Raw genomic sequence first — 26422 nt, forward strand, 5'->3', positions numbered from 1 at the left:
TAATTTTTTCCCTTATTTTTATTTTCTTTTCTCGTCTTGGTCTTTCAAGTTTCAAAAGCTTTAATTTGTTGAAGACATGACACCAACTTTTTTATTTCTCTCTCATGGTGAATTATGTCACATATTACACCAACTTCCACTCAAATCTTTTCAACAAATAAATGAGAGCCTCTCAGACTCAAGAAGTAACTACTAGTAATAATTGGTGCTTTCCTCTTATTATTGATTTTGGAATTGACTATTAAAATTTAAAAATTATTCATTTATCAAACACTCGACACCATATAAAACAACCACTATCAGCATCAACATTAAAACAGAACTACTTAGTTCTTTGGAAGCAGCCATTAGTCCATTACAACGTGTATAAAGTGATAACAAGAGACTTGATGAATTCTTCATCATTTATTTAGGATTCAATATACATATGTTTTCTAATTCAAAATAGCAATTCAAATAATCCGATATGTCCTGTTTCGATCGGTCCACGTGAAAGTTATGGATATATATTCAATTACATTGTATTAGCGTAAAATAAATCAAATCTCCATAAAAGCAAAAGAAGTATAAATCATGAACAGTCATTAGTGTTCAGCCACATATATATGACTTATCTTTCTACGAGGCCATGAAGTGACCATTGCTATAAACGTGATCACTGATATATGGTCGTACTCATATGGGGCAGGGTGTTGGCTGTTAGGTGGTCGTTGTCGTTTTTTCTCAAACAATGGTGATAGTAGAGAGAGAGAGGGAGACAAGAACGGAGATTCACCTACATTGTGGCAAATGGTTGTTTTAATTGGCAATTTTTTTTAGATATTATAAAACCAGAAGTGTAATACGGTGATATTACACTAATTTAATATAATACACTGATATGGAAGTTGTCATTGTCACAAAAAATCGTGACTAACGAATTTAAAAAGGAACAAAAATAGAGTAAAATATGATTAACCATTTTAAGTAGGCCAAATTTTTTTTTGAAATTTCTGACACTATGAAGTCAGTAGTCCTAGATTCAGGCATTAATCCCGGTCATTGATTAATAATCCAACGATTCCTTATTTTTCTTTCACTTTTTTTTTTCTCTTTAGAGAAATTGTTATTAACGATTTCTTTTAAATCGATTTTACCAATTTCTGTAGACACCGTAGTGAATCCTATATCTATGCATTAGACAGCCAAAGCCTCATTTCTCCGTATTACACAAACTTAATTGGCATATCAAAAATAAAAATCCGTTTTAATTTGTTTTTTCTTTTTTAATTTTGTAGGAGAAAGAATCTTTATATATGTTAATTATTCTCTCAAATTTTGTTTGATGAGTAGTGTTTGAGAACAGAGGCCATCATGTCGACAAAAAAAGTATTATGGTGGGAACACAGGTATAATCGATTTTATGTGAAGTTGATATCTGAAAGTTATTAAATGATTTGACTAATTTGACTAAAATTTCATCTAATGGCTCTCAGTTATCAACTTCACATGAAGTTGACTGCACCTGAACTTTCATCAAGTATTATATTAAGTGGGAAATGTTGAGTAAATACCCATAGTCGTCCCTGGGATTCGCGTAAATAGTCAATGTAATCCTTAAGATTCTGATTTTCCCATTTTAGTCCTTCAGATAGAATTCCGAGAACTCAAAGTGATTCCTGGGCATATTTTTTATGATGAGTCATCATCGAAACGCTGACGTAGTCTCTGTTTACCATGCTAGAGGGTTTCAATTTTCAATTTGTGCTCGGGTTGGTCCCTCCCTTTATGTCTAACCCTATATCCCCAAATTTTCGTAAACTTCATCTCTTCTTCTTATTCATCGCACTCTTCTCACCTCACCTCACCTCCCTCCAACATTTAACCATTGCTGATTGTCCCAAGTTGAAGAATATGGAGGCAGAAAAGCTGCCTACCTCTCTAATACAACTCAACATCTGGAGAAGTCTTTTTCTAGGCAAACGATGTCAGATGAAGGATCCACAGCTTTGGCCCAAAATCTCCCACATCCCCGCTATTCAAGTTGATGACACATGAATTTGGTAATCTAACAACTTCAATAGATATACACACTAACACTATTCTTATTTTATATATATTTATGTTTTTCATCATGATTTATACTCTACATATAAACTGATTCACAAGTTTTCATTTTTCATTCTCTCTACAATATTTTTATTCTTCATTTTTAATCATTCTTATAGATGTGCTATACCATTTTTTGCTTAATACTTGTACCTTCTCATACAGATTATCCATCGACCCAACAACACAACTTCTTCCATGAACGATTTCAGACACCTTCATTGCCTTCACAACCACACCATTCTGGCGGTTCTGATCTTCTGCTCTTGGTTGGTGTTCATGTTCGGTTTCAACTAGATGGAGAACGAATAGAGCTTTCACCTGCAGTGCTACCCCCACCCATCATCGACATGAGTAACTGCCCCCAACAGAAGAATGAGGAGAGTGCGATGAACAAGAAGAAGAGATGAAGTTTACAAAAATTTGAGGATTTAAGGTTAGATATAAAGGAAGGGACCAACATGGGTACAAATTGGAAATTGGCCAGCTCAGATAGTCGTTGAACCCTTCCAATCTGGCAAACAGAGGCCACGTCAGCGCTCCGGTGATAACTCATCACCAGAAATATGCTCATGGATCACTTTGAGTGCTCGAAACTTTATCTAAAGGACTAAAATAGGAAAATCGGGATCTTGAACTTAGGACGACTATGGATATTTACTCATGAGTCACAAACAATTCTTATTAAATGACTAAAATGATTCACTCATTCGTACAGAGTAGACTGCCCTTTCATAATAAGACATCAAGAAATGCTAAGATTATCGTGATATCCGACGTTGGCATTCATGGAGCACAAGGAACTAAGGGCAGAGTATGGTCCTTTGACTAAAGCTTGGGCAATCAATTTATGTGTGGCCTCGGTCAAATGAATACCATCCCACACAATATACTGAGAAGGATCATCACAAGCAAGCACCCCTGGCTCCCCACAAGTCGCTGATGAATTGTAGTTGTACGGACCACCATTTCCACAGCAGGCTTTCAGAGTCTTCTTAAAACCTGCATTGCCATCAAAATACATCTATTAGTCACGGATTGTGAAAGCACACTATGAACTATGAAGGGTTCAATATATATAGTACCAAATTTTGTGGGATCACTAAATAGTGGCAAAGCAGCATTGTAATAATCAGCATAGAAGATATTGACATGAGGATAAAGTCCACGAAGGCTTTGTATTTCATCTTGGAGCTTCTGGTTGAAATATTGAGTGAAGTCATTTACCCACATCAAGCATCCTGTTGAGTCATATTGGCTTTCATCTTGGGTTTCATATAGTGTTAAATACATTGCACTGCATCCTATTGGCCAAACCCCAGGAACCATCACTGTGCGAGCCCCTAGACCAATCAACTCCTGTTGTGACACACAGCATTTTAGTTTTAGGGATTTATCAAAATATCAAGTAACCTATTAAGGTAACATATGAATATTAATCTTACAGTGATGGGTGAGCTTATTGCATGGATTATTTGTGGAACGTATGACTTAACCTCTGCTATGCTCCTGTTTGCAAAGAAGGGAAAATTGAAGTCATTGCCTCCAATTTCACCCACAACAAATAGCGAATCCCTAAGTATTTGTTCACAGCCTGCCAGATTCCTTAATTAAGAAAGAGTATGATAAAGAAATAAAAGATAAACAAGACAAGAATTGAAATTGAATAAAAATAAAAAAGATAGATTAAAATTGAGTACAAAGAGAATCATTCTACTTTCTATCTAAATTCTTGACGCAACAAGAGATAACTTGTGAACGCTATAGTTTGAGAATTGAATCGAAGGAATTCCTCAATCTTCTACTCAATTCATCGGAATTTTCCGATGCAACAGCAGAGAACTTCTCAATCTCAATTGTCCACACCATGGTTTCGTCATGAAACCAAAAAGGGGTTTTGAAACCTCTAAATCATTCTATGCTACGACTATATTAACTAATGAGGTATTTATAACCTCTTATTAGGTTAAAACAAAGAAAACCCTAAAATCCATAAACATAAGACTCAATCTAATAATTAAATAAACAAAATCAAAATATATTAGATTACAGTAAAACATTCTAAAAGTATAAACTAATATTTTTTAAATAATACCAATGATAAACAACAAGAGAGAATAGAATTGGAAAAGTCGTACTTGTGGAAGAAGTGCAGAGAGAAGAAAGGAATTGGTTGAACCAGTTGAATTGAACAGAGAGAGTATAATTAGTAGCACCAGTTTGAACACCTATATCCTGGAAGAAAGTGGCGTCCAAAGCAGTGGCTCCAATGACAGCAAAATTAACAGCCTGACCCACACTCCAATCTTCCAATTTACCGTTCTTCATTCCAATGTAGGGTTTCACAGACTGAATCCCCAAATACTCAGCTGCAAACAAAATCCATCAAGATTGTGTATAGATATAAAAGAGAAGAGAAGAGAAAATGTTACCAATAAAATCAATGATGAGGCGCCCATCGGAGCAGCGACCGGAAGGATGATGGAAGTGGGTTTTGCCGTAAGGCGGGAAGAAGCAGTGTTGGTCGGTAGTTTGATGACTGAAATACAAGTTGCCGGTGTCGGTAATGGAGTCACCGAAGCTGAAGATGGATGAGTAGCATGCTGAACCTGTCACTGCCTCAGCAACTACTGTCATCAATATCACCATTAACGCACACCAGCTTCTTTCTTCAAAGGCAGCCATTACAATGACTTTAGTATCATCAATGTTGGTTGGTGCTTTGGTTGGGGGTTGCACTACACAATTTATTTTTTTCTCGACAAAAAAAAAGAAAAAAGAAAATTGCATCGGAGACAGAGACGGCAACCCCATGTGTATTTTGTGCAAGGAATTAAGTCTTAAATGATCCCTAAAGTTACCTCAAGTTTAATTTGCATACGAGTGCTAGAGATCAGTAATTTTTTGTGATTTATAATTATTAAGTAGTCATTAATAATATTTTTAATGATGTAAAATTTTATTTAATAATATAGAATTACTCATTTTTATTTTGCTAATTATATACGGATCAAAATTTAATAAAATTGTTGACCCTTTAAATTTTTTTTAATTTCTAAAATTAATAGTTGCTATATTTATCTATGAATTGCACTTTAAGATCTATAGCCGTTCTTTAAGCAATTTCTGTTAATGGTGCTATCGAAAAGCTGCTGTGAAATCTTTTTTATATATTGGGCAAGCCTAAACACCTTTTTTGTGTTAATTTGGCGCTTAATTTGTGGCACATGACGTCATTTTATAGGATCATTACTAATTTTAGACACCATTTTAAAATTTAATTTTTGTATACGTTTCTAAATTTTAATCTATTTTTTTCTAAGTATTTATATAATTTTTATATAATTTTCAATAACATATTTTTAATATATATTTAAAAAAGTATAGAAAATCAATGAGAATACAAAATAAATATTTTAAAAATTTAAAATTTTTATATTTTCAATAATTTTTTTAAATGTTTTTAGGACACAAGATAAATAAATCCACTTTTTTTGTTTTTGATATTGAGATAGTAGTGGTATTTTTTTGAAATATGAACAGTTAGAGTGTTATTCTCAAATGTGGAACTGTTTAATTAGAGAAATAAAAATTGGACCATTCAATTTATTAAAAGTATAAAAATCGAACCGTACGATTTGTATAAGTACAGAAATCGGACCGTCCGATTTGTGACACAAATCAGGCGGTCCAATTTGTGTTAAAAAAATTTAAAAATTTGAAATACATAAATATTACGGTCCGATTTATGTACTCCAAATTTTTTTTAATTTTTTAAACACAAATTGGACCGATTTATATACTTTTTACAATTTAAAAAAACACTAAAAATTACCATGTAAAGATATATCACTCTTACTACTTTCGTATCTAAATTTTTTAGCCAAATACATTATTTATATAAATAATTAATTTGCTGTTTGATATTGAGCATATGGTATACCTAATATAACTGTTTTCCGTTATAAAAGAATATAATAATAAACCATTAAAAGAATTATATTATATAATTTAAAAACATAACAAATGGTTAAAACAGGTACAAAGATATCTATTCTTCTTGTGAAGACGGAGCAGAAACTATATTTCTGAATTACATGAAATACCAATTTTAGGATTAGTATATGGTCCACTTAATAAACCTTTGGCAATCCATTTGTATGCTGCTTCGGTCAAGTGCAAGCCATCCCAAGAAATATACTGAGATGGATCCTTACAAGAAATCACCCCCGGATTGCCACAACACACACCATTATTAGAATTGTTTGCAACTCTAAGCGGGCAACAAGCACTTGAAATTGATTCCGTAAATCCTGAAATTGCATGAAGAAATCACATAAATTACTCTAAAAATACTCTTCCATTGTTATAAAACTCGTTTATTTATAATATATAATTATATATACACATATAAGTAGATAAGAAAAGATTGAGGACTTATGTACCAAATTGTGTTGGAGATTGATATAATGGCAACACAGCATGGTAATAATCTGCATAGATGATATTTGTATTGGGATGAAGCACTTGAAGTCGATTCAGTTCAGCATAAAGTTGCTTGTTGTAGTATTGAGTAAACTTGTTTAACCACTTCAAACAACCAGCTTCATCATATTCACTCTTATCTGAAGTTTCATACGTTGTCAAATACTTGAAATTGCATCCAAGAGGAAGGTTTCCAGGAACCACGAGAGTTTGAGCCCCCAAATTAATCAATTTCTGAAAATCACAACAATCATGAAAGGTATTAGGAAGGTCTTAATGGTACTAATAAGCATGTTATAGCAATTAATTATAATCATGACTTGATGAAACAAAGTAAGTATTTGTCATCATGCACAGAAACTCTTACATCGATAGCTAAAGAAATTTCATTAATCACAAGTGGCACATATGTTCTGACTTCTTTTATACTCGTATTTAGATAAAGAGGATGATTGAAATCATTGCCACCAATCTCCCCAACAAGAAACAACGAGCTTCCAAGAACTTCTTTACACCCTGTTAGATCAAATTAGACCGAAGTTTTATTACTCATAATAAAGGATTGCCGAATAAATTAGTTAAGCAGAGACTTCAATTCACTCGATTTGTATGTATAGTATTAATGGATAATTTAGATATACATAGAAATATTATTTTTCTTCATATATAGCATACCTGAAGAAGAATTACAGATGGAAGGGAGCAAGTCCATGAACCAATCTAACTGCACTCTCAGAGAATAGTTGGTTGCAACATTATACATACCCTTCTCTAAGTAGAAGCTAGAATCCAAAGCAGTGGCTCCTGCAACTGCAAAATTCACTCCCTCCATTGGGTTCCAATCTTTAATCTTACCGTTCTTGATTCCCAGATAAGGTTTCAGCAATGGAACACCCATTTTCTCAGCTGCATATACATACAGCATATCAGAACAACAGAAAATCCACTAAAACAGGAACATTATTAATTAATTGGTGAAAACTCAGGTGCAGTGGATTTCACATGAAATTAATAGTTGACCGTTAGATGATTTAACTGATTTGACTAAATTTTCATCTAACGGCTCTAAGTCGATTGCACCTAAGTTTTCACCTAATTATATTTACTGTCAAGAAACTAACTAACGGCTATTATGGTTATTTATACTATTAATTACCGATGAAATCGACGATGAGACGGCCATTAGACCATCTTCCAGTTGGGTGATGAAAGTAGGTTTCTCCATATGGAAGGTTCAATGCGAGAGTTTGTGATGAAGGGAGCGTGTGAGTGTCATAGTAAGCGTTTCCGGTGTCGGCAAGGGAATCACCGAAGCTGTATATTGCTCTGTAGCAGCGGCTTGAGGTGGTAGATGATATTGCTGTGGCAATGGAAATGAAAATGGAGGAAACAGCCACGTGAAGAAGCAGCCCTACTGTCAGAAATGAAGCCCTTGAAGAAGCCATATGCTAATTCTGCTGTGTCAACTCAGTGTTCATGCAAATGCAAAGTGATGATGATAAAAAGGAAGAATGGGTTCGTGCTTATTTGTTAGTTGTGTCCAACGTAACGTGTATGTATATATAGAGATGATGCGGACACTAATTGCATTAAAATATAATGTGTTATTTTGCATTAAAACAATTCACGCGAAGATATGTCTAAAAATCGATAAATGATTTGATTAATTTAATTAAATTTTTATTTAATAGATTCAGTTGTGTTCAAAATACGTAGTTGGTATAAAGAGAGAGTATTGCAACTACCACTTCATTCCAATCCTAGGAACGCAACTTTCCTGATTGTTTATTTATCGGTGGGTAACCATTTGATTGGTTCTGATTCAAATGCAGAAAGAGTGCGTCTGTTCTTAGTTGGTGACTCAGTGTTGTTTATAATAATGTAAGTAAAATGACTGTTTTATCTTCATCGTTCTGTTGCTCACACCTAACCTACCTACCTCTATTGTCACTCGCACTTTTTGCACCCTGCACGTGCACCTTCCTCCCTTCAGGCTCCGCTGACCAATTCCTTATCTCCTCTCTTTCCCTCTAGTTTCCTAGTCATCAAGATGGCTAATAACAAAAACAGGATAATGCTACATAGGGAGTCTTAATCGCATGTCTAGTTAATTTAACTTTATACTAAAATCAACCATTATTATAAAATACAAATTTATTATCTATTATATATTATTAAATTTTTATAACTAAAATATGTTATATGTTATTTTTTCATTATAATTAAAATAAAATGTTTTGCTAAAAAATTAAAAAATTCTCTTATTTTCAGTCTTTTTCTCTTATTAGTTTTATCTCTTTTATATATCATTATCAATGACTAATTATAATTTTAACAATAAAAATATAAAATATAGCATTCTCTAATTACAATTAAAATTAAAATTAAAATATAACTCTATTATATTACAAAAAGCAAAGTGATATATTCAAGAGTTTGTTTAGCTAATATATGCTCTCAAAGTATAATTTAAAGTTATTTATTAAAAAAGTTTTTATAGAAAAAGATGTAAATTTTAGTTTTAATATATTTATTGTGTATTTAATTATTTATTAAAATAAAGAGTTTAAAATTTCTACTAATAGTAAGTCTAATATATGTCATTAGAGACGGGAAAAGAAATCAATCTAAAACAACTTAAGGTTATTTTATTGTATATTTTAATTATTTCTAAAATAATTGAATAATTTTTTATGTAATAAATGTGTAATTATAAATATTATATGTATAAAATATATATTAAATTAAATAAAAAATTTTGAGTAATTATTTTCCCAATATTTTTGTATTAAAAATGTTGATCATGAGATTAATTATGACTATATAAGAGAAAGATAAATAAAACAAAGGAAATAAATTCTTTTAGGCAAGTAATATTTTGTAAGACAAGTCAAATATTATTATTTTGATTGTTATTCAGATAAGGATTCTTCTTTAATATAATATAAAAGGTATAAATACTTTCTAAAGGAAGAGCCGATAGAGTCACCAAAAAAAAAAAAATAGCTGATATTATTTTATAAATACTTTATTCTTTTTAGTTTTACGACAAAATAAACTATAGTGTAAATGTGTAAAGTTGAATAATTTTTTTACAAAAAAAAAATCAAAATTTCAAAAGAGTTATTTGTTTTCAGCTTTTGTAGAAATATTTTTTAAAAAATCTTTTCATATTAGACATTTTTTTTAAATTACGGTTGTAATTAACAAAAAGGAAATATTTAAACATTACCCGCCGTAATTAACGACAATATTAGGAGAAAAAAATAGTGATTATTAAAGTGGCTTAACCTCTCGTACCCAACAAAAAAGAGTGCTACCTGTTTCTTACAGGAGTCAGGAGGATAGGATATATGATAGAAAAGATTCTACAATGAGTGGAATGATATAATTACATAAATGCCAATTTGCTCAAATTTCAATCTGGATTTTTACGCTCACATCACAAATTTACAATGGCTGTATGCCAGTATCTTTATTGAAGTGAAAATTGGTTGAAGCAGGATCTCAGAATTTTTATGTTTACATGCAACAGAGCTAGTAGATTGGTAAAGCAGGGGGCAACAACTTAGCAATCTAAGCATCCCCCAAGGCTGAAATATAACACAAGAAAATATACAAATTAGAACGGAGCAAGTAATCTACTGAGGATTTGGGGGGCGGCTGTTAGCAGCAGCAACACGGGATCCCCATTCTAACAACTCTTTGCTGGTGTCATCCTTGTGCGCAAATACTTCTATAAAACATAGTGAATCTTTCTGTGCTCCTGTTGCTGTTGCAATTGCTTCTGTTAGATCTTCCTCTGTCCGTACCTACACTCCAAGCATTATAAATAGTAACTCCAGTTAATGATAATGCTCGTAATGATTGTAAGATCACAGTAACACAGGATTGTTTTGAGTTTAAGCTAACCTTGGCAGTCCAGCATTTGCCTTCTCCATTATGGATGGCTTCCACAAAGCGAGTGTAATCCCAGTTCTTGATCACGTTGTACGGGCCATCATGAATCTCAACTTCAATTGTATAACCTCCATTGTTAATGAGGAAGATGATGCTCCTTTGTCCGCTGCGGATCATTGTTGAAATATCCTGTGCCGTCACCTGATAAATAAGGAATATCTTAAATCCCTTTGTGCTTCAAGCATCAAATTGATGTTCCAGTTTACTTATACTGTGTTCAAAATGCAAGTTTTGAACTAGACGTAATTATTAGGCAAAAACAAAACATAAAGAAGACAAAAGAAGTCATATTATTATCAAATGCTTTGAAAGGTCATTTCTGTTGGTGCAACTTGTATAATCTTATTACTCACCTGAAAACTGCCATCTCCAATGCAAGCAATTACACGCTTATCTTTTGCAGCTTGTGCATATCCAAGAGTAGCACCAACTGACCAACCTATGGACCCATATTGCATCTGGAATTCATACCTGAAAGATAGATCAAATTCAGGCACGACAATATTAACCCCCCAAAAAGATAAACGTTAGCATTTTGCTAGATGCAGTTGTAAATGAATTTAAATACCCGCAATTTTCAGGTAGATGTAGCTTCTGACAGTTGAACCATGAGTCTCCAGTTTCAGCTATTACAGCAGTATCCCCACTTAGCATTTCCTGTAAAAGTATGTGAGTGGAGAAAAAGTTAATACATTTTAGTAATATAATGGGAACCACTTGCATAAACTAGCATGATTTGTACGATAAAGTGAATCCTCTGAAATTGCTATGCAGGATATGAAATCTTAGTCATGGAGCAAGGTAACAGGTAGAAAAACCTCATTGACAAAAAGAACCATTTGACCTGAATTTTTAATAAACAGATAAACAGAACATACCTGAATGTGCTTAAATAGAACATTAACTCTAAGAGGTTCGTCCTTCTCTCGCTTCAGAGGAATGCCTGGGGGAACATATATACGTCGGTAATTCTCCAAAGCTGCACCATTTTTCTTAACCTTCTTAGACAATTCAGTTAAGAAGTCAGCCATGAAAACCCAGCCCAACGAAGGACCATTGCCAATGGTCACGCGATTAGGCTGCACGATTACAGCTTTCTCCTTCTTTATCAATAAGGAGTATCCCACGGAGCTATAGTCGTTGAAGATAGGGCCGATAAAAACATATGCATCAGCAGACTCCACTATTTCGCCACAAAAGGAGGTACTAACAGCACCCCAATATGTCCCAATGAAGTGTGGATGATGCTCCGGCACTAGCCCCTTTCCAGAGGGCATACAAGCTATTGGATATCCACTGGCATTCGCAAACTCCAGAAAAGCCTTCTGTGCCTTTGCAAACCTTAGTTTTGGCCCACCAACAATGACGGGTTTCACAGCTTTGTTTAGAAATTCAGCCGTTGCTTCCACTGCTGCTTCTAATCCTTGTTGATTGCTTACCCTGCACAAATCCAAAAGATATTAGTTCCCTTAGACAGGATTCACTCTTCATAAGGATAAGATGTGAGGTAACACAATATATGCATATACAATTATACATAACTCTTTCAATCCACATTCTCTATTAACAAAGAATTACAATTGTATTAGCATGTCATTTAGCAATGAACTTAGCCAAATATGTGATTATCAAATAACTAATTCAGTAATCAATATATATATTTATATAAGATTGGATCAGTATTAAAATATTTCATAATAAAAATATATCAGAATTAAGCTAAAAAAGGGGCTATTGATTAACAATGTAGAGAAGGCGAGGAGGGGAATAGTATACATACTTAGGTGCAAGGAAAAATGGGACAGGGTCTCTGGAAAAAGTTGGGTGTGGAATCCCAGGAAGGTTGCAACTTATGCTGATGTAAACAGGCTTGCTTTCCTTCAGCGCAGTGGAGATTGCGGTGTCAATCTGCTCATGTGCATCTTCCAAGTTATTCACCACTGCCTGAAACACAAGAAATCATAATCGAGTCAGTTACCTCGAAAAACCAATCTACCTAACAGAATAACACAAGTTAGTTAAAAGTCTGCTAGAGTCGGTTACAGTCCCGCGCACCTGAAAGCACGTGATGGTTTGGAAGCAGCGGAGTTCCTGTGAGAAATCGGGTAATCCGATTGTGTGGTGGAGGATCCTGTTGGTGCCGTAGTCGTTGGAGTTGGGTCCGCCGACGATGCAGACGACGGGGAGGTTCTCGCTGTAGGCGCCGGCGATGGCGTTGATAACGCTGAGGCCGCCGACGGTGAAGGTGACGACGCAGGCGCCGACTCCCTTGGAACGGGCGTAGCCGTCGGCAGCGTAGCCGGCGTTGAGCTCGTTGCAACAGCCGACGAGGTTGAGGTCAGGATCGGCGATGAGGTGGTCGAGGAGAGTGAGGTTGAAGTCGCCGGGGACGGAGAAGACGTCCCTGACGCCGATCTCGACGAGACGGCGGGCGAGGTGCCGGCCGAGAGTGCCTGCGGAGCCGGGAAACTGGGTGGCAGCTTCCATGTGATGTTGAGACTGGAGAAAGTAGAATTGTATTTGATTATGATTAGTTAATTAATGTGATTTGTTTAACCTTGTGTGTATTGGACATTGGTTGGGGTTTATAAGGGGGTTCAAGCTTCAAAGACTGGTTTTGGAAACCCATGGGCAACACCTTGGAAGAGGGAAAAACAAAAACTAACTGTGCAAATTGATTTTAAAAGTACATGGTATATAGAATGTGCTTAAATATTTAGTATGTGCTTGAGACACCTGTTGCTAATTCAGTATTAAATATTAATGATAATCTTTCTATATAATAATACGTAGTTAGCGCATAATAGAACTCATCACTTTTACATTGTTTTTAAGTTTTTAGTTGTTATTCATAGTTGATTCTTCATAACCAAATTGATTGATAATAAAATAAAATATAAAATAGAAACTATTTATGGTTAATGAATATTTTGTATAATTTATTTAATTTAATATGTTTGACCGAATTCGTAATGTTATGTTTCCATACGAACATGTTTGTAAAAGTAGTCACCTTGTAAAAAGTACTAGTTTTAGTTTTGGACAAATTTAGGAGTATGAGGCATGTGGTGGGTGAAGAGAAATGATGGTGATCCGGATCCCAAGTGGGAAAGATGAATGCACAGCACAGACTATTCCAATTCCATGTACTTGAAATAATTAAATAGAAATTGGAAGGGTTTCAGCTGGCGTAGTCGTGGTTTTGCCGGGTGTGGGTTTGAAACAATAATCATCGTCGTGGCTAAATCCTAGTGTTTCCTTATACCTTTTTTAGCTCTTTAGTCTAGTACAATAGAAATTGAGGTGTTGTTTCAATTTGGGAGTTAAAGCAAAGCTTTACCTTGCCAAAACATATTCCATTAAGTTATAGAGAAAGTCAACAATTTTTCACATGGTGGGCCAAGCATTTTGTACCTATGGAGTGTGGATATTATTCAACATTAGTAGCTTACACACAGATTTTACTAATGCACAAATGATGATGGAAGACTAATAAAAATGGAGATTCCATGGTGACTTTTAAATTCTTGTTTAATTTATTTAAATATGATTAATTTTTAGTAATGAAAAACAAATTATAAGTTGATTCATTCTTTTATATTTATGTTAGATGTTTAGTAATAGACACCATAATAAAAATTTAGACATAAAATTAATAACAAATATTATACTAACGAAATAAATTTATGTGAGAGATGACATAATAAAAAATTAGCTTAAAGAATAATACCACGATTAATATCAAAGAACCAACTTTATTTAGTTAATATCAATTAATTTTTTAAAATTATTTTATTTATTTTAAATTCTAAATTTTAAATTAATTTTTTCTTAAATTTTTTTATATCAATTGATATTGTAAATGTAATCTTTCAAGTATACTTATTAAGTGTGATAAAAAAAACAACAACAATAACAAAACATTGTTTTACTAAGTGAGGTCGGCTTAAGTGTGATAAAAAAAACACATAAAAAATAAATTAAAATAAAAAATTAAAAAAGATTTATTTTCTGTAAATCATATATTTTTAATCATAAATTTTAAATTATAAATATTATATCCTATATCTTCCACAAAATAACAAATTTTAAAATTAAAAAAAAACTTAAGTAATATTTACAAATTAAAAATTAATCCCTATAGGGAAATGACTGTAGGGAATCTCCTAAGAAAGCATGGTCTTCTGAGATTTGACAACCGAGTCTAGAGAGCATCACCGAAGAATGAATTAAATTTGGGGGCATGCCAAACCATGTGTGTTGATGATATCCAGTAACATAATGTTTTATTGGTTAGGGGTGCACATGGGCCGGGTGAAGCCGAGTTTGATGTGACCCAAATCCGGTCCGAAATATACACCGGGTCTATTTATTAGACCCAAACCCGGCCCTAGACCCGATGAAACCAATACACTTTCGAGCCACAATTATACCGGGTGAAAACCGGACCGTTAACATTACATTACGTTGATACCTTCTTGTAAACTAGCATGTAAAAATATCCAAATTTCCAAGGCTCCAACCATTAGTTAACATGGTAAAATTCACTTAGAAAAATATAACAAGAACCAACCATTCTTCAAAATTAAAGCATAACCACAATCAATATTAAAGCATAACCACAATCAATACTAATATTGTCTAATAATACCAAATATTTAAATCAATACAAATAACACAATCTTATGTATTAGTCTAAAATCTTATGCATTCTAAACATAAAACATTAACTTATAATCTTATAATAACTAATAACACAAAATATTAAGGTTTACAATACTTAAATTCCACGTAAGAATAGTCATGATCCATCACTAATAACACAAAATATTAATTGTGTATGATGACCGGGCCACCGGGCCGACTTCGGGTGACCCGAGCTATGGCCCGGACCCGACCCGAAATAATGACCGGGTCTATTTTTGAGACCCGTACCCGACCCTAAACCCGATGAAATCACTCCAAATTAGTTCTTAAAGTGTTCGGGGCCGGGCCGGGTCTGTGCACCCCTATTATTGGTTCTTCATCTCATAGCCTATATTCTTTAGGTACCACAAAGCTCCCTCAGCTGCATCGTCTGCGGCTGTTTTCTTTTTTCGACGAGGGGCGCCATAGCACTCTATAATGTTCCTCGATGCATCTTCTATCTCAATAGTAACCTTGAAGGTATACCTGTAAAAGATATCTAGTCAATGAAAATAACAAAAATATTGTTATGATGCACTTCCTTCTGTTTCCTTGCATTTGTGTCTGACAAACAGAGGCAGTAAAATAGAATAGGTTGAATATTAGAATATCATGATAAAGCCACAAGGCACGAATTATTAAAATCTTGGATGATGCATGATCAAGCAATCATCAAACAACTTGCCCAACAAAGACTAATGAAGGCAAATTTTGTTACAACTGCTTGGAAGTTGAATGTACATATCAGCTGGATAATTACATGAAAGAGAATAAATCTTGTAAACAAAAATGAAAAGTAATAAATCTAGCGAGTATCATTAAACACTAAAATACTGAATTATTGTGTGAGAGTACGCGTACTATATCATAGCCGGAAGAATTACATTATCTGATGGCATGGACCATCCTGTTTGTAACATTCAAATAGCCGCCTCCAATGGTTTGCAGCACAGATCTCGTACAAATTTGATCTCGCAGGTCTTTTATTCATACCTAGAACCACAAATCAAAGCAATAATTAAGAGCCAGCAACTACAAATCAAAGCAAAACCAGCAACTACAAAACAAAGAAGTATCCATAACCAGATACGAAATTAAAGACCAGCCACAGCACATTGAAAGTAAAATAATATAAATTTTAAAATATCATCCAAATTAAAAGTACTTGCATCAACCACAATGTTGTAATCTCATCTAAATACAAACTTAAAAGTCAAATAAATAGCAAAGGAAACAATCAAACATGAAATGCCAACATCAAAATTTGTCATCAATAATCAAAATCCGCAAAAATTTGCTCCAGATTTACCAACAACCTAATAACAGATATAGAAGATATAGTGAATGAAAATCCTGTGAGCAAAAATTTAAAGGCTGAGCTAAGGAGAGCTACGAAAATAGCAATAGAAGGCTAGAGAATAATGACGAAGGAGTTAGCCAAGCCAATCAAACTCACCCATCGGAGGTGCCAGAAGAAAGCAATATTGTTGTTCAGGACCATGAACTATTGGAGGAAGATCAAGATAACCCAGTAAGCTCCGACGCACAAGCTGTATAGGTAGTGAAGATCTTAACACGAGCAAGGAAACAAAGCACGGAGCAACGAAAGACAGAAGCAGAACCATATCAGAATCAAACAAAATCAGTCAATCACTGTAAAAACTAAAATTCAAAATAGAAATTAAAGACAATAGAACTACAAATTATCAATCCTAAACCACAGACAACAATAATTGAAGAAGAAAAATGAAAAATCAGTAAATCACAAATTCAAAATTATTAATTAACAATATTCAACCATTATTCAACCTATTATTCAACCTAGGAATTCATAGATTAATTAACAATTATTCAACCCATAAGGCCATAACAAGTTCAGAGATTATTCAACAATAATTATTCAACAATTATTGTTAAAAAAAATAGTAAAATACCTAGAAGAACAGAGCTGGCGACGGAGGCATGAACAGAACTGGCGACGGAGACAGGAACAGAGATTGCGACGGAGGAACAAAGCTACGCGACGGAGGCAGGAGGCGAGCCCAGCAACTGTGCTTCCACTGCTGAGAGTCTGAGACGTTAGCTGAGTGAGGGACCGAGTGAGCTTCGAAGCTCCAACCGGCGACGGCGTCAGGAGCAGTCCGGCGGCTGAGCGAAAGGGAGGGATTGAACTCGCCGGTGTTGAGAGGAACGGCCAGCTCGAGGGTGATGGGAGGGACGAGAGAGGGAGTGTGTGCTGCACCGTTGGAGAGTTGAAGGGAGTTAGGGTTGGTAGGGTTGGGGTGTTTTACTGAATGCTAAACGGCTGCGTTTTGGCGTTTTGGAGGAAAATAAGAAAATTGGCCGGGTTTCGGTTCGGTCCGACCGACCGGTTTTCGATCAGTTCAGAAATTTAAAAGTGATTTTAATTTTGACGGTTTTTTATGTTGAATCAAACCGTAAAAATTACCGTTTGCAGGTAAATCGGTCAGATTGATCGGTCCGATCCAGTTTTTAAAACCATGATTTTGAGTAACCCAAAAGAAATCCACAGAAACACAAAGATGGAGAGAACCTACTTCAAATTCAAAGTCCTAAAAGAGAATGTATATCTTATTCATGTGGAGACTGGGAGGACGCGTTGTTCTCATAATTCACAGGTCACAGGTGTCGCCCTCTTACAAGAAAATGTGTTCTAAGATGTCATTGTCAGAATCCATCTTTACCACTTTAGCAGCTAGTTTGAAACCAGAATCCTTCAAATTACCCTGCAAACTAAGAAGCTGAGAATTCGCACATACCAATTTGAAAAAAAAAAAAGGGAAAATTTACAACCTCCACCTGGGATCGCAAAGCTTTAGAGTTCTACACACTACAGACACATATATGGCAGCGTGACAAGTAATAAGCATGTGTAGTATATATTTCGTAATTTTTTTAAACTTAATTTCTCGTTGATAGCTGGCTGCGTGGTAAATAATAAGCATGTGTAGCATGTATTTTGTAATTTTTTTAAATTTAATTTCTCTTTGATAGCTTGGTTGGCTAAAAAATTTAGTTATGCAAGTGCGATGAATGATATATCTTAATATTATAATGTTTGGCCTTTTTAAAAATTATGAGAGATACAAATTGGAGGGTCCGATTTATGTTTAAAAAATTAAAAAAATTTGAAGTACACAAATTGAAGGATTGTGTACTCCAAAATTTTTTAATTTTTTAAACACAAATTAAAAGTTTTGATTTTTGCTCTAACACCGTAACTGCGTAAAGCACCTATACACTCTATAACTTGCTTCTTACACATTTCTCCATTCCATCTTTAAATTAAAAAATGCTAGTAGGTTATCTACTCATCTCACCATCTATTTATAATATAACAAAAAAATAAGATAAATTGACAATTATTTTTGAACATTTAAAATTTTTTTATTATACCACTTCATATTTTTTTTTAAAGATGGCATAATCTAATTTTATTTTTTGTATCATAACTTATGATTTTTTTTCATGATTGATTTTTTTTATTTTTATAATACTTATTTTTTAAATATTTTATATTTTTGTAAAGTCCACAGAAGCACAAAGATGGAAAGAACCTACTTTAAATTCAAAGTCCTAAAAGATAATGTGTACCTTTAGGGCTGTTAAAATAGGCTAAACTCATTGGGTCATTCTATTTACCCGTTAAAATGGGCGGACTTTGCCTCTAAAATTAAGCCAATTTAAATTTCGGGCTAAACGGGATGAGCCCGATTAACCCGAAAAAATAACGGGTTAAACGGACTAGCCCGCGGGCTAAACGGGTGGCCCGTTTAATTTTTTTTTACATTTTTTAAAAAAAATAGCACTTTTAGCTAATATTTCTTCCGATTCGACCCGAAAATCCGACCCATCAACTAAAAAATATTATTTTTTAATGATTTTTTACCTAAAAGTGATATTTTTTGTCAAAAATATTTCTAAAAAAAATAAAATGATAAACGGGCTGACCCGTTTAACCCATTGGACTGACCATAAACGATCCGGATTAAAAAATTCTGCCCCGCAAATAAAACGGGCTTAAACGGTCCAGCCCGTTTAACCCACGAGTTTAACGGGCCTGGCCTAAATGGGCGGGACTAGCCCGTTTGACAGCCCTATGGTACCTTATTCATGTGGAGACTAGGAGGACGTGTTGTTCTCACAGTTAGGGGTGGTAAAGCGGGCTGGCCCGCCCCAACCCGCTTTATGGTGGATTGGCGGGCTAACTCGCTTGAATCTTTTTAAAAAAAAAATAAATTTCATTAAAATTAACCAAAAAATAATAATTAAAAAATTAAAAACAAATAAAAAAGAGTCAAATTATAATATAAATTTTTTACTATTTTTTTTTAATTTTCAACTTTAATAAAATTGTTTAAATTAATATTTGTCAATAGAATCATCTTTATTTTAAAAAATAAGTCACATAATTTGAGCATATATACGAAATTGTAAAATAAAATAAATAAAATTAATAACTAAAGAAGAATAAAAACAAAAAATGAAAAAATGTTTAAAAATTTTATAATTATTAATTTTATAATAGTAATCACTCTTTTATTTAATTAAAAAAATGAAAAATAAAAAGTCTTCGGCCCGGCGGACCGGCCCGCCAAAACCCGCCAATTTGGCGGTACGAGTTTGACAAATTTTTTTAATTTGGCGGGCTCTAAATCCAAGCCCGACCCGCCTTTTTAGCGGGCTTAACAGATCGGCCCAACAGGCTCGACCCGTTTTGCCACCCCTACTCACAATCACAGGTCACAGGTGTCGCCCTTTTGCAAGGGAGTGTGTTCTAAGATGCTCTCGTCAGAATTCATCTTTACCACTTTAGCAACTAGTCTGAAACCAGAATCCTTCAAATTACCTGCAAACTTAGAAGCTGAGAATTTGCAAATACCAATTTGGGAAAAAGAGAAAATTTCACAACCTTCACCTTGGATCGCAAATCGGTCGAGTTGAGAAAGCAGCTTTAGAGTTCTGCAGACTACAGACACATATATGGCAGCGTGACAAGTGATAAGCATGTGCAGCATGTATTTTATAATTTTTTTTAAACTTAATTTCTCTTTGATAGCTGGTTGGCTAAAAAATTTAGTTATGCAAGTGAGATGAGTGATATATCAATATTATAATTTTTGACATTTTTAAAAATTGTGAGAGATACAAATTAAAGGGTCCGATTTATGTTTAAAAAATTAAAAAATTTTAGAGTACACAAATTGAAGGATTGTGTACTCCAAAATTTTTTAAACACAAATTAAAAGTTTTGATCTTTGCTCTAACACCACAACTGCGTAAACCACCTATACACTCTATAACTTGCTTTTTATACATTTCTCCATTCCATCTTTAAATTAAAAAATGCTGATAGGTCATCTACTCATCTCACCATCTATTTATAATATAACAAAAGAAATTAAGATAAATTTTACAATTATTTTTAAACATTTAAATTTTTTTTATTATATCACTTCATATTTTTTTTAAAGATGGCATAATCTAGTTTTATTTTTTTATCATAATTTATGATTTTTTTCATGATTGATTTTTTTGTTTTGTTTTCATAATACTTATTTTTTAGATATTTTATACTTTTATATATTTACAATTTTTATTTTTATGTATATTATTTTATATCTCTAATATTAATATTATTTTTTTAATAAATATAAGTTAAATAATAAAATCTAATTTAATATTTTCTTTTGATATTAGTTCTTATATTTATTATATAAATTAATATTTATTTTATATTTTTTTATTATTTTTATTTTATATAATATCATGCTTCTTATTCTATTACTTAATTCTTGCGCATGTTTTCAACTAAGTATTTTAAGGTTCTAGTCAATGACTATAATCTTTTTACGTTTACTAAACATATGTATTCTCTCGTACTTTTTTTCCCTTTCATTCTTATTAATACTAACGTGAAACTCCGTGCATTTGTACGGAATTTTATTTTAGTTAACATGTTAAAAAAAATGATTTAACATTCTCAAAAGAAAAAAAATAATCTAATAGTTCACATTTATTTACAGAAACTATTCGTAGCATAAAGTAAAAAATAACATAGACTAACTAACAAGTTCACATATTATCTACTTAATATATTAAAATTAGGTTTTTTGATGTGTTATTCTTGGTAATTTCGTTTTTTTTCCAAAATAAATGAAATTTTTTATCTATTCTAAATTATTTTATAAAAAATATCTTTATTATAATTATATTATAATTAATATTTATGATGAATAATATATAATTATACTAATTTAAGAACATATTTTCATTATAATTATACCAAATCAATATTTAATACACTATTAAACTACTTTTCAATTATCAATTAAAAATACTTTTAATAATAATAATAATAATAATAATAATAATAATAATAATAATAATAATATATGATAATGATATGATAATGGTACCGTCGTGATAATCGTGATAAAAATATTTGATTCTAATCATAAAATAATCAAATCTTATGATATTAATAACGCACGTTGATTTTAAATATTTTTAGTTATTTTAATTATATTAATTATAAAAATATTGATATAATTTTAATTTTTATTCATTATTCAATAATAATAATAATAATAATAAATTGTAATAATAAAATTGAAATTATCACGTGGGTAAAGCAACAACTTAAAATTATAATAATTTATCACGGATAATCGTAAAAATTATAATAGGGTTACGTAAAATTATTTTTAGTATTAGCATATAATAATTGTACAAGTTATTATTTTATTACTTTAACCCGTTATAATTCTATTTTCTTATGATATTTATTTCAAACATTTTAAGTTATTAAACCCGTCCATGATAATATATTTCTACCCCCTTTTTTATTTCAATCTGTGTATATTAGGTATATTATCTATCTACTTAATATACTAAAACTGTGTTTTTCTCCAACTAATGGAAGTGAGGTATCGATTTCTCATGAATATATTTTTCTGCCAAAATGAATGTACTATTTTCTCTTCTAAATTTATTTTATAAAAATATTTTTATTATAATTATACTATAATTAGCATTTAAGTAATAATGCATAATTATACTAATTTAGAAAAATATTTTTGTTATAGTTATATAAAATTAATATTTAATATATTATTAAACTACTTATCAATTATCAATCAAAAATATTTTTAATTATTTAATAATAATAATAATAATAATAATAATAATAATATGATAATTATATGATAATGGCATCAATTATTAATAACCAATTTATGTTTTTTTAAATAAATTTATTTTAAAAAAATATCTTTATTATAATTATATTATAATATTATAATTAATATTTAATAAATAATGCATAATTATGCTAATTTAAGAAAATATCTTTATTATCTATCTATTCTATTTATTCGATTATATAAAAATCGAATTTTTTTCACTTAATGATGGAACTGATGTGGCATGCTCTTGAGATGTTTCTTGATTTATTTCATTTAATTGTTAAAGCAAATCAATTATAAATAATTAATCATATCAATTAATTAATTTGATTAGACATTCAAATCTCACCATTTATTATAATTTATATGAATTGATTAATTATATCAATTAATTAATTTAATTAATTATATTAATTATTTGATTTGGTCGGAGTAAATATCAAATTATTTAATAATGAATTTAATTAAATTATTTTTCTCAATACCATCTATTTATATAAGATCAAATATTTTTTACTCATTAGCTCTCTTTTCTCTCCCTCTCCCTCCCTCGCTCCCTTCCCCTCTCTCTCGTGTTTAAGGTACCATTTTTATAATTTCTTTAATTTTTGTTTCTTTTATCTTTATTTATACATTTTATTTTTTATTTTTTTAAAATTTTTGTTTATTTTAATTTATTATTATTAGGTGCATACTTTTTTTTCTCTTAACTTCTGATTAACAAAAAAGATATGTCATCTTTACGTTATTTTTAAATAATCTTACTAATTTTATTTTGTAATATTCTATTTTGTCATGTGTGACTTCAATTCATATATATATATATATATATATATATATATATATATATATATATATATATATATATATATATATATATATATAGTATTTTTTTTGTGATTCACAATTAATAGATACATTGTTCGTGCATGTATATAGTTTATATGTTAATGTTTTTATTGATTCTCTTTAATTTTTTTTGTATCTCTTTGTTGTTCTTTATTTGAGTTATATTCGTTGATTTCTTTGTATTGATACTCTTTTTATTTGAAATATCGTGACAATTTAGAGTGTATATTGTGACCCATGTGATATTCGTTAATTTGGTGTATTTTTTTAGATGATTTATGTTATAATGTGTTTAAGGAGTTGACTTAAAATTATAATATGATTTATGGTATACTAAAATATTAGGATATTATCATATAGATATTTTTTATTTGTCCATTAGATTTAACTATATAGGATCTTGAAAATTATGTAATTATGTAATTAGTTGTTTCTTCGTATAATTATTGTATTGATCATTTATATTAGTGAGACTATTTTCATTATTAATATTTATAAATTGTATTGAAAGAATATAATATATGATATTTAATTTTTTACTATTTATTAAAAAAAGCATAATTACTTAACGATATTTATTTTTTAAATTCACTATGTATGCAATTTTTTTTTCTGACAAAATTTTACTCATGATGGTAATTCTTCTAATGGTGTAAATGCGAAAAATTATATTTTTATTTTTGATATAATCGATATATATATATATATATATATATTATTAATAATGAATAGTAATTAACCCTTCATAATTTTAATCAAAGCATTTTGACGATAATTTCTATTTATAGATATTAATGGATGATTGTTTCTTTAAAAATAAAATGCATTATGATTTTAGGTTATTTCATAATTAACAATAATACTTGATTATTTCTTTAAAAATAAATTGCATTATGATTTTAGGTTATTTCACAATAATAATTAATGTTCATAATATTGAATTACTCTAAATTTTTTATTTTCTATTGTTAGTAGTTAATCCCAAATTAAAAAGATTATGTTGAATTGTTGAATAGTCCAAGTATAACCGGAGTTAATTTAGTTTATTTGTTTATTAATATAATTGATTGAAAGCATAAATGATAAATAAGACAAGCAAATAATTATAAAAATAGAATGTTAGTAATTACTTAAAATAGATAACAAAATAAGTTATAGGGTATTACTTTATTTAAATTATTAATAATTAAAAGAATAAAAGGTCAGTAATTATTTTTAAAATAGACATTAAATTTAATTTTATGATACTAATTTATTTGAGTTGTTAATAAAATTTTATAATTTCTATATTTATATATACTCAATTTATGTATTTTATTTTATTCTACTTTAACAAAAAATTGAGACGTGCATTTTTAATTATTTATTTAGAAAGTATAGCGAAATGAGTTATTTCAATTAAAATTAATTATCGATAATTGATATCAATTAATTAATTGTATTAATTTGTAAGATGAATAATGTATAATAAATGTTGTGAAATTAATTATAGTAAATTAATAATTAATAAAAAAATAAAAGCGACTTTTTTATTGCTTTTTAATGGCTACACGTTTTTATAATTTCACTTTCTCTTTATCTCTTCCTTTTACATTTATTTCTTTTAATTTATTGAACTAAATCAATTATACTAATTATTTGTATTAACTAATTAAGTATTTTTTAATGGGTTATTATAACTGTGTCTTTAGATCATAGGTAAAAAATATTATAAAAAATATTTTATAAAAATTGTTGAAAAATAAATATTTTTAAAATGTGTCCTTAAAATACAAATTAACTAAATTATTTTTTAATTTAATGTGTTTGATTCATTCAATTGTATTAATTATAACTAATCAATTATGTTATTTGATTTGATTAAGATAAATATCTTATTATTTAATATTTTATTTGATTCATTAAATTACATTAATCATAACTTTAAATATTTGATTTAATTAGAGTAAATATCAAATTATTTTAAATTTTGTTTGATTTATTAAACCAAATTAATTATAACTAATTTATTATTTAATTTGTTCGAGATAAATATTAAATTATTTAATAAATAATATATAAAGCAACGAAATAAATGAACTCAATTAATTTAATTTATTATCTTATTATTTTATATATCCCTTTTCTTTCTCTCTATTTTGTACTTTAGGTAAAATATTTGTAATTTTTTATTTTTGTTTTTTATCTTAATTTTGCTAATATTTTTCTATGATTTTATTTTATATTAATTCTTTTTTTATTTATTTTGATTAATAATTCTTGAAGGTATTATTATTCTATTTAAAGATAATTTAAATTTTTCGTAATATTTTTATAAAAGTTGATTAATAGGTTCTTCTTTAAAATATTTTTTTTGAAATTTTTTTAATAAAATCGTATTTTGATTTTTATCTTTCATCTTTTGTATTAATTAATTAATTATATTAATCTTCTATTGCAATATATTTTATATCTACTACACACATTATGTTTTCTATCTTCTTTTAATTTTTTTAGTTGCCATTTTTATATTATTTTTAATTATTTATTTTACTTTTACTTCTCATATATAAATTTATTGTAATTCATCACATGTTCTTTTTGAATTTAAGTAATTTTTTAGGTTATATTTTACTATTGATGCGTTTTATTTTGTTTAGTGTGTTTTTTTAGTCTGTGTTTAATATAATAATTTGTAAATATCTATTCTATTATATAGAAATTAAATTTCTGCACTTAATAATAATACTGTCATGGCATGTTTCTGATGGTGTTTTTCGATTTATTTCTTTTAACTCATTAAATTCAATTTATTATAATAAATTAATTATATCAACTAATTGAGTTGGTTAATTATTTAAATATCATGTAATTTATTATAATTTCTATCAATCAATTAATTATAATTCAAATTGAATGATTATTTTATTATGAAATTATTATTTATTAATCTATTTATAGGCAATAGATATATTAATTATAATCGCAAATTAAGCTATTTTACATTAAATGATTTATATAATGGTCATCTCATCTATTATCATAAATGCTGAATTAAATAAGTCATTATTATTTTTTATTTAGAATTAAATGAGAATAAAACCAGAGAATCAGAAATACTATTTTATTTGACCTTTAGGGTTTAATAGGTGTCACACTTAGATATA

The 26422-nt window shown here is 30.1% G+C and overlaps 4 protein-coding genes across 6 annotated transcripts; all 4 read right to left on the minus strand.

Moving 5' to 3' along the window:
• Positions 1 to 2744: 2744 nt before the first annotated feature.
• On the minus strand, positions 2745 to 4910 carry LOC112718432 (GDSL esterase/lipase At1g28610). Its single transcript, XM_029289516.2, has 5 exons — positions 4521 to 4910; positions 4227 to 4457; positions 3534 to 3682; positions 3174 to 3447; positions 2745 to 3090 (listed from the first exon to the last, which is right to left on the minus strand). Exons 1-5 carry the CDS (start codon positions 4900 to 4902, stop codon positions 2834 to 2836), a joined length of 1293 nt encoding a protein of 430 aa, XP_029145349.1. The 5' UTR covers positions 4903 to 4910; the 3' UTR covers positions 2745 to 2833.
• A 1159-nt stretch (positions 4911 to 6069) lies between these two features.
• LOC114924598 (GDSL esterase/lipase At1g28610) lies at positions 6070 to 8418 on the minus strand. The gene is made up of 5 exons (XM_029289517.2): positions 7730 to 8418; positions 7249 to 7479; positions 6941 to 7089; positions 6534 to 6807; positions 6070 to 6401 (listed from the first exon to the last, which is right to left on the minus strand). The coding sequence occupies exons 1-5, from the start codon at positions 8016 to 8018 to the stop codon at positions 6169 to 6171; spliced, it is 1176 nt and encodes a 391-aa protein (XP_029145350.1). The 5' UTR covers positions 8019 to 8418; the 3' UTR covers positions 6070 to 6168.
• A 1604-nt stretch (positions 8419 to 10022) lies between these two features.
• Positions 10023 to 13280, minus strand: LOC112714498 (pyruvate decarboxylase 1). The gene is made up of 7 exons (XM_025766105.3): positions 12589 to 13280; positions 12314 to 12477; positions 11412 to 11973; positions 11102 to 11190; positions 10887 to 11004; positions 10486 to 10674; positions 10023 to 10385 (listed from the first exon to the last, which is right to left on the minus strand). Exons 1-7 carry the CDS (start codon positions 13018 to 13020, stop codon positions 10215 to 10217), a joined length of 1725 nt encoding a protein of 574 aa, XP_025621890.1. The 5' UTR covers positions 13021 to 13280; the 3' UTR covers positions 10023 to 10214.
• Positions 13281 to 15141: 1861 nt separating this feature from the next.
• LOC112714499 (ribonuclease 3-like protein 1) lies at positions 15142 to 18094 on the minus strand. 3 transcript variants are annotated; one of them, XR_003159279.3, is made up of 5 exons: positions 18034 to 18094; positions 17154 to 17966; positions 16676 to 16788; positions 16081 to 16212; positions 15142 to 15705 (listed from the first exon to the last, which is right to left on the minus strand). XR_003159279.3 is itself a non-coding variant. In XM_025766106.3 (5 exons), the coding sequence occupies exons 3-5, from the start codon at positions 16677 to 16679 to the stop codon at positions 15546 to 15548; spliced, it is 273 nt and encodes a 90-aa protein (XP_025621891.1). In that variant the 5' UTR covers positions 16680 to 16788; positions 17154 to 17966; positions 18034 to 18094; the 3' UTR covers positions 15142 to 15545. The 3 variants fall into 3 exon arrangements, 2 of the variants coding, with proteins under 2 accessions (XP_025621891.1, XP_025621892.1); XM_025766106.3 differs by having other exon boundaries at positions 16104 to 16212; XM_025766107.3 differs by lacking the exon at positions 18034 to 18094 and having other exon boundaries at positions 16104 to 16212; positions 16676 to 16769; positions 17154 to 17518.
• Positions 18095 to 26422: the final 8328 nt, after the last annotated feature.

This window comes from Arachis hypogaea, chromosome 10 (genome assembly GCF_003086295.3).
Source record: "Arachis hypogaea cultivar Tifrunner chromosome 10, arahy.Tifrunner.gnm2.J5K5, whole genome shotgun sequence".
NCBI classification, from domain to species: domain Eukaryota; kingdom Viridiplantae; phylum Streptophyta; class Magnoliopsida; order Fabales; family Fabaceae; genus Arachis; species Arachis hypogaea.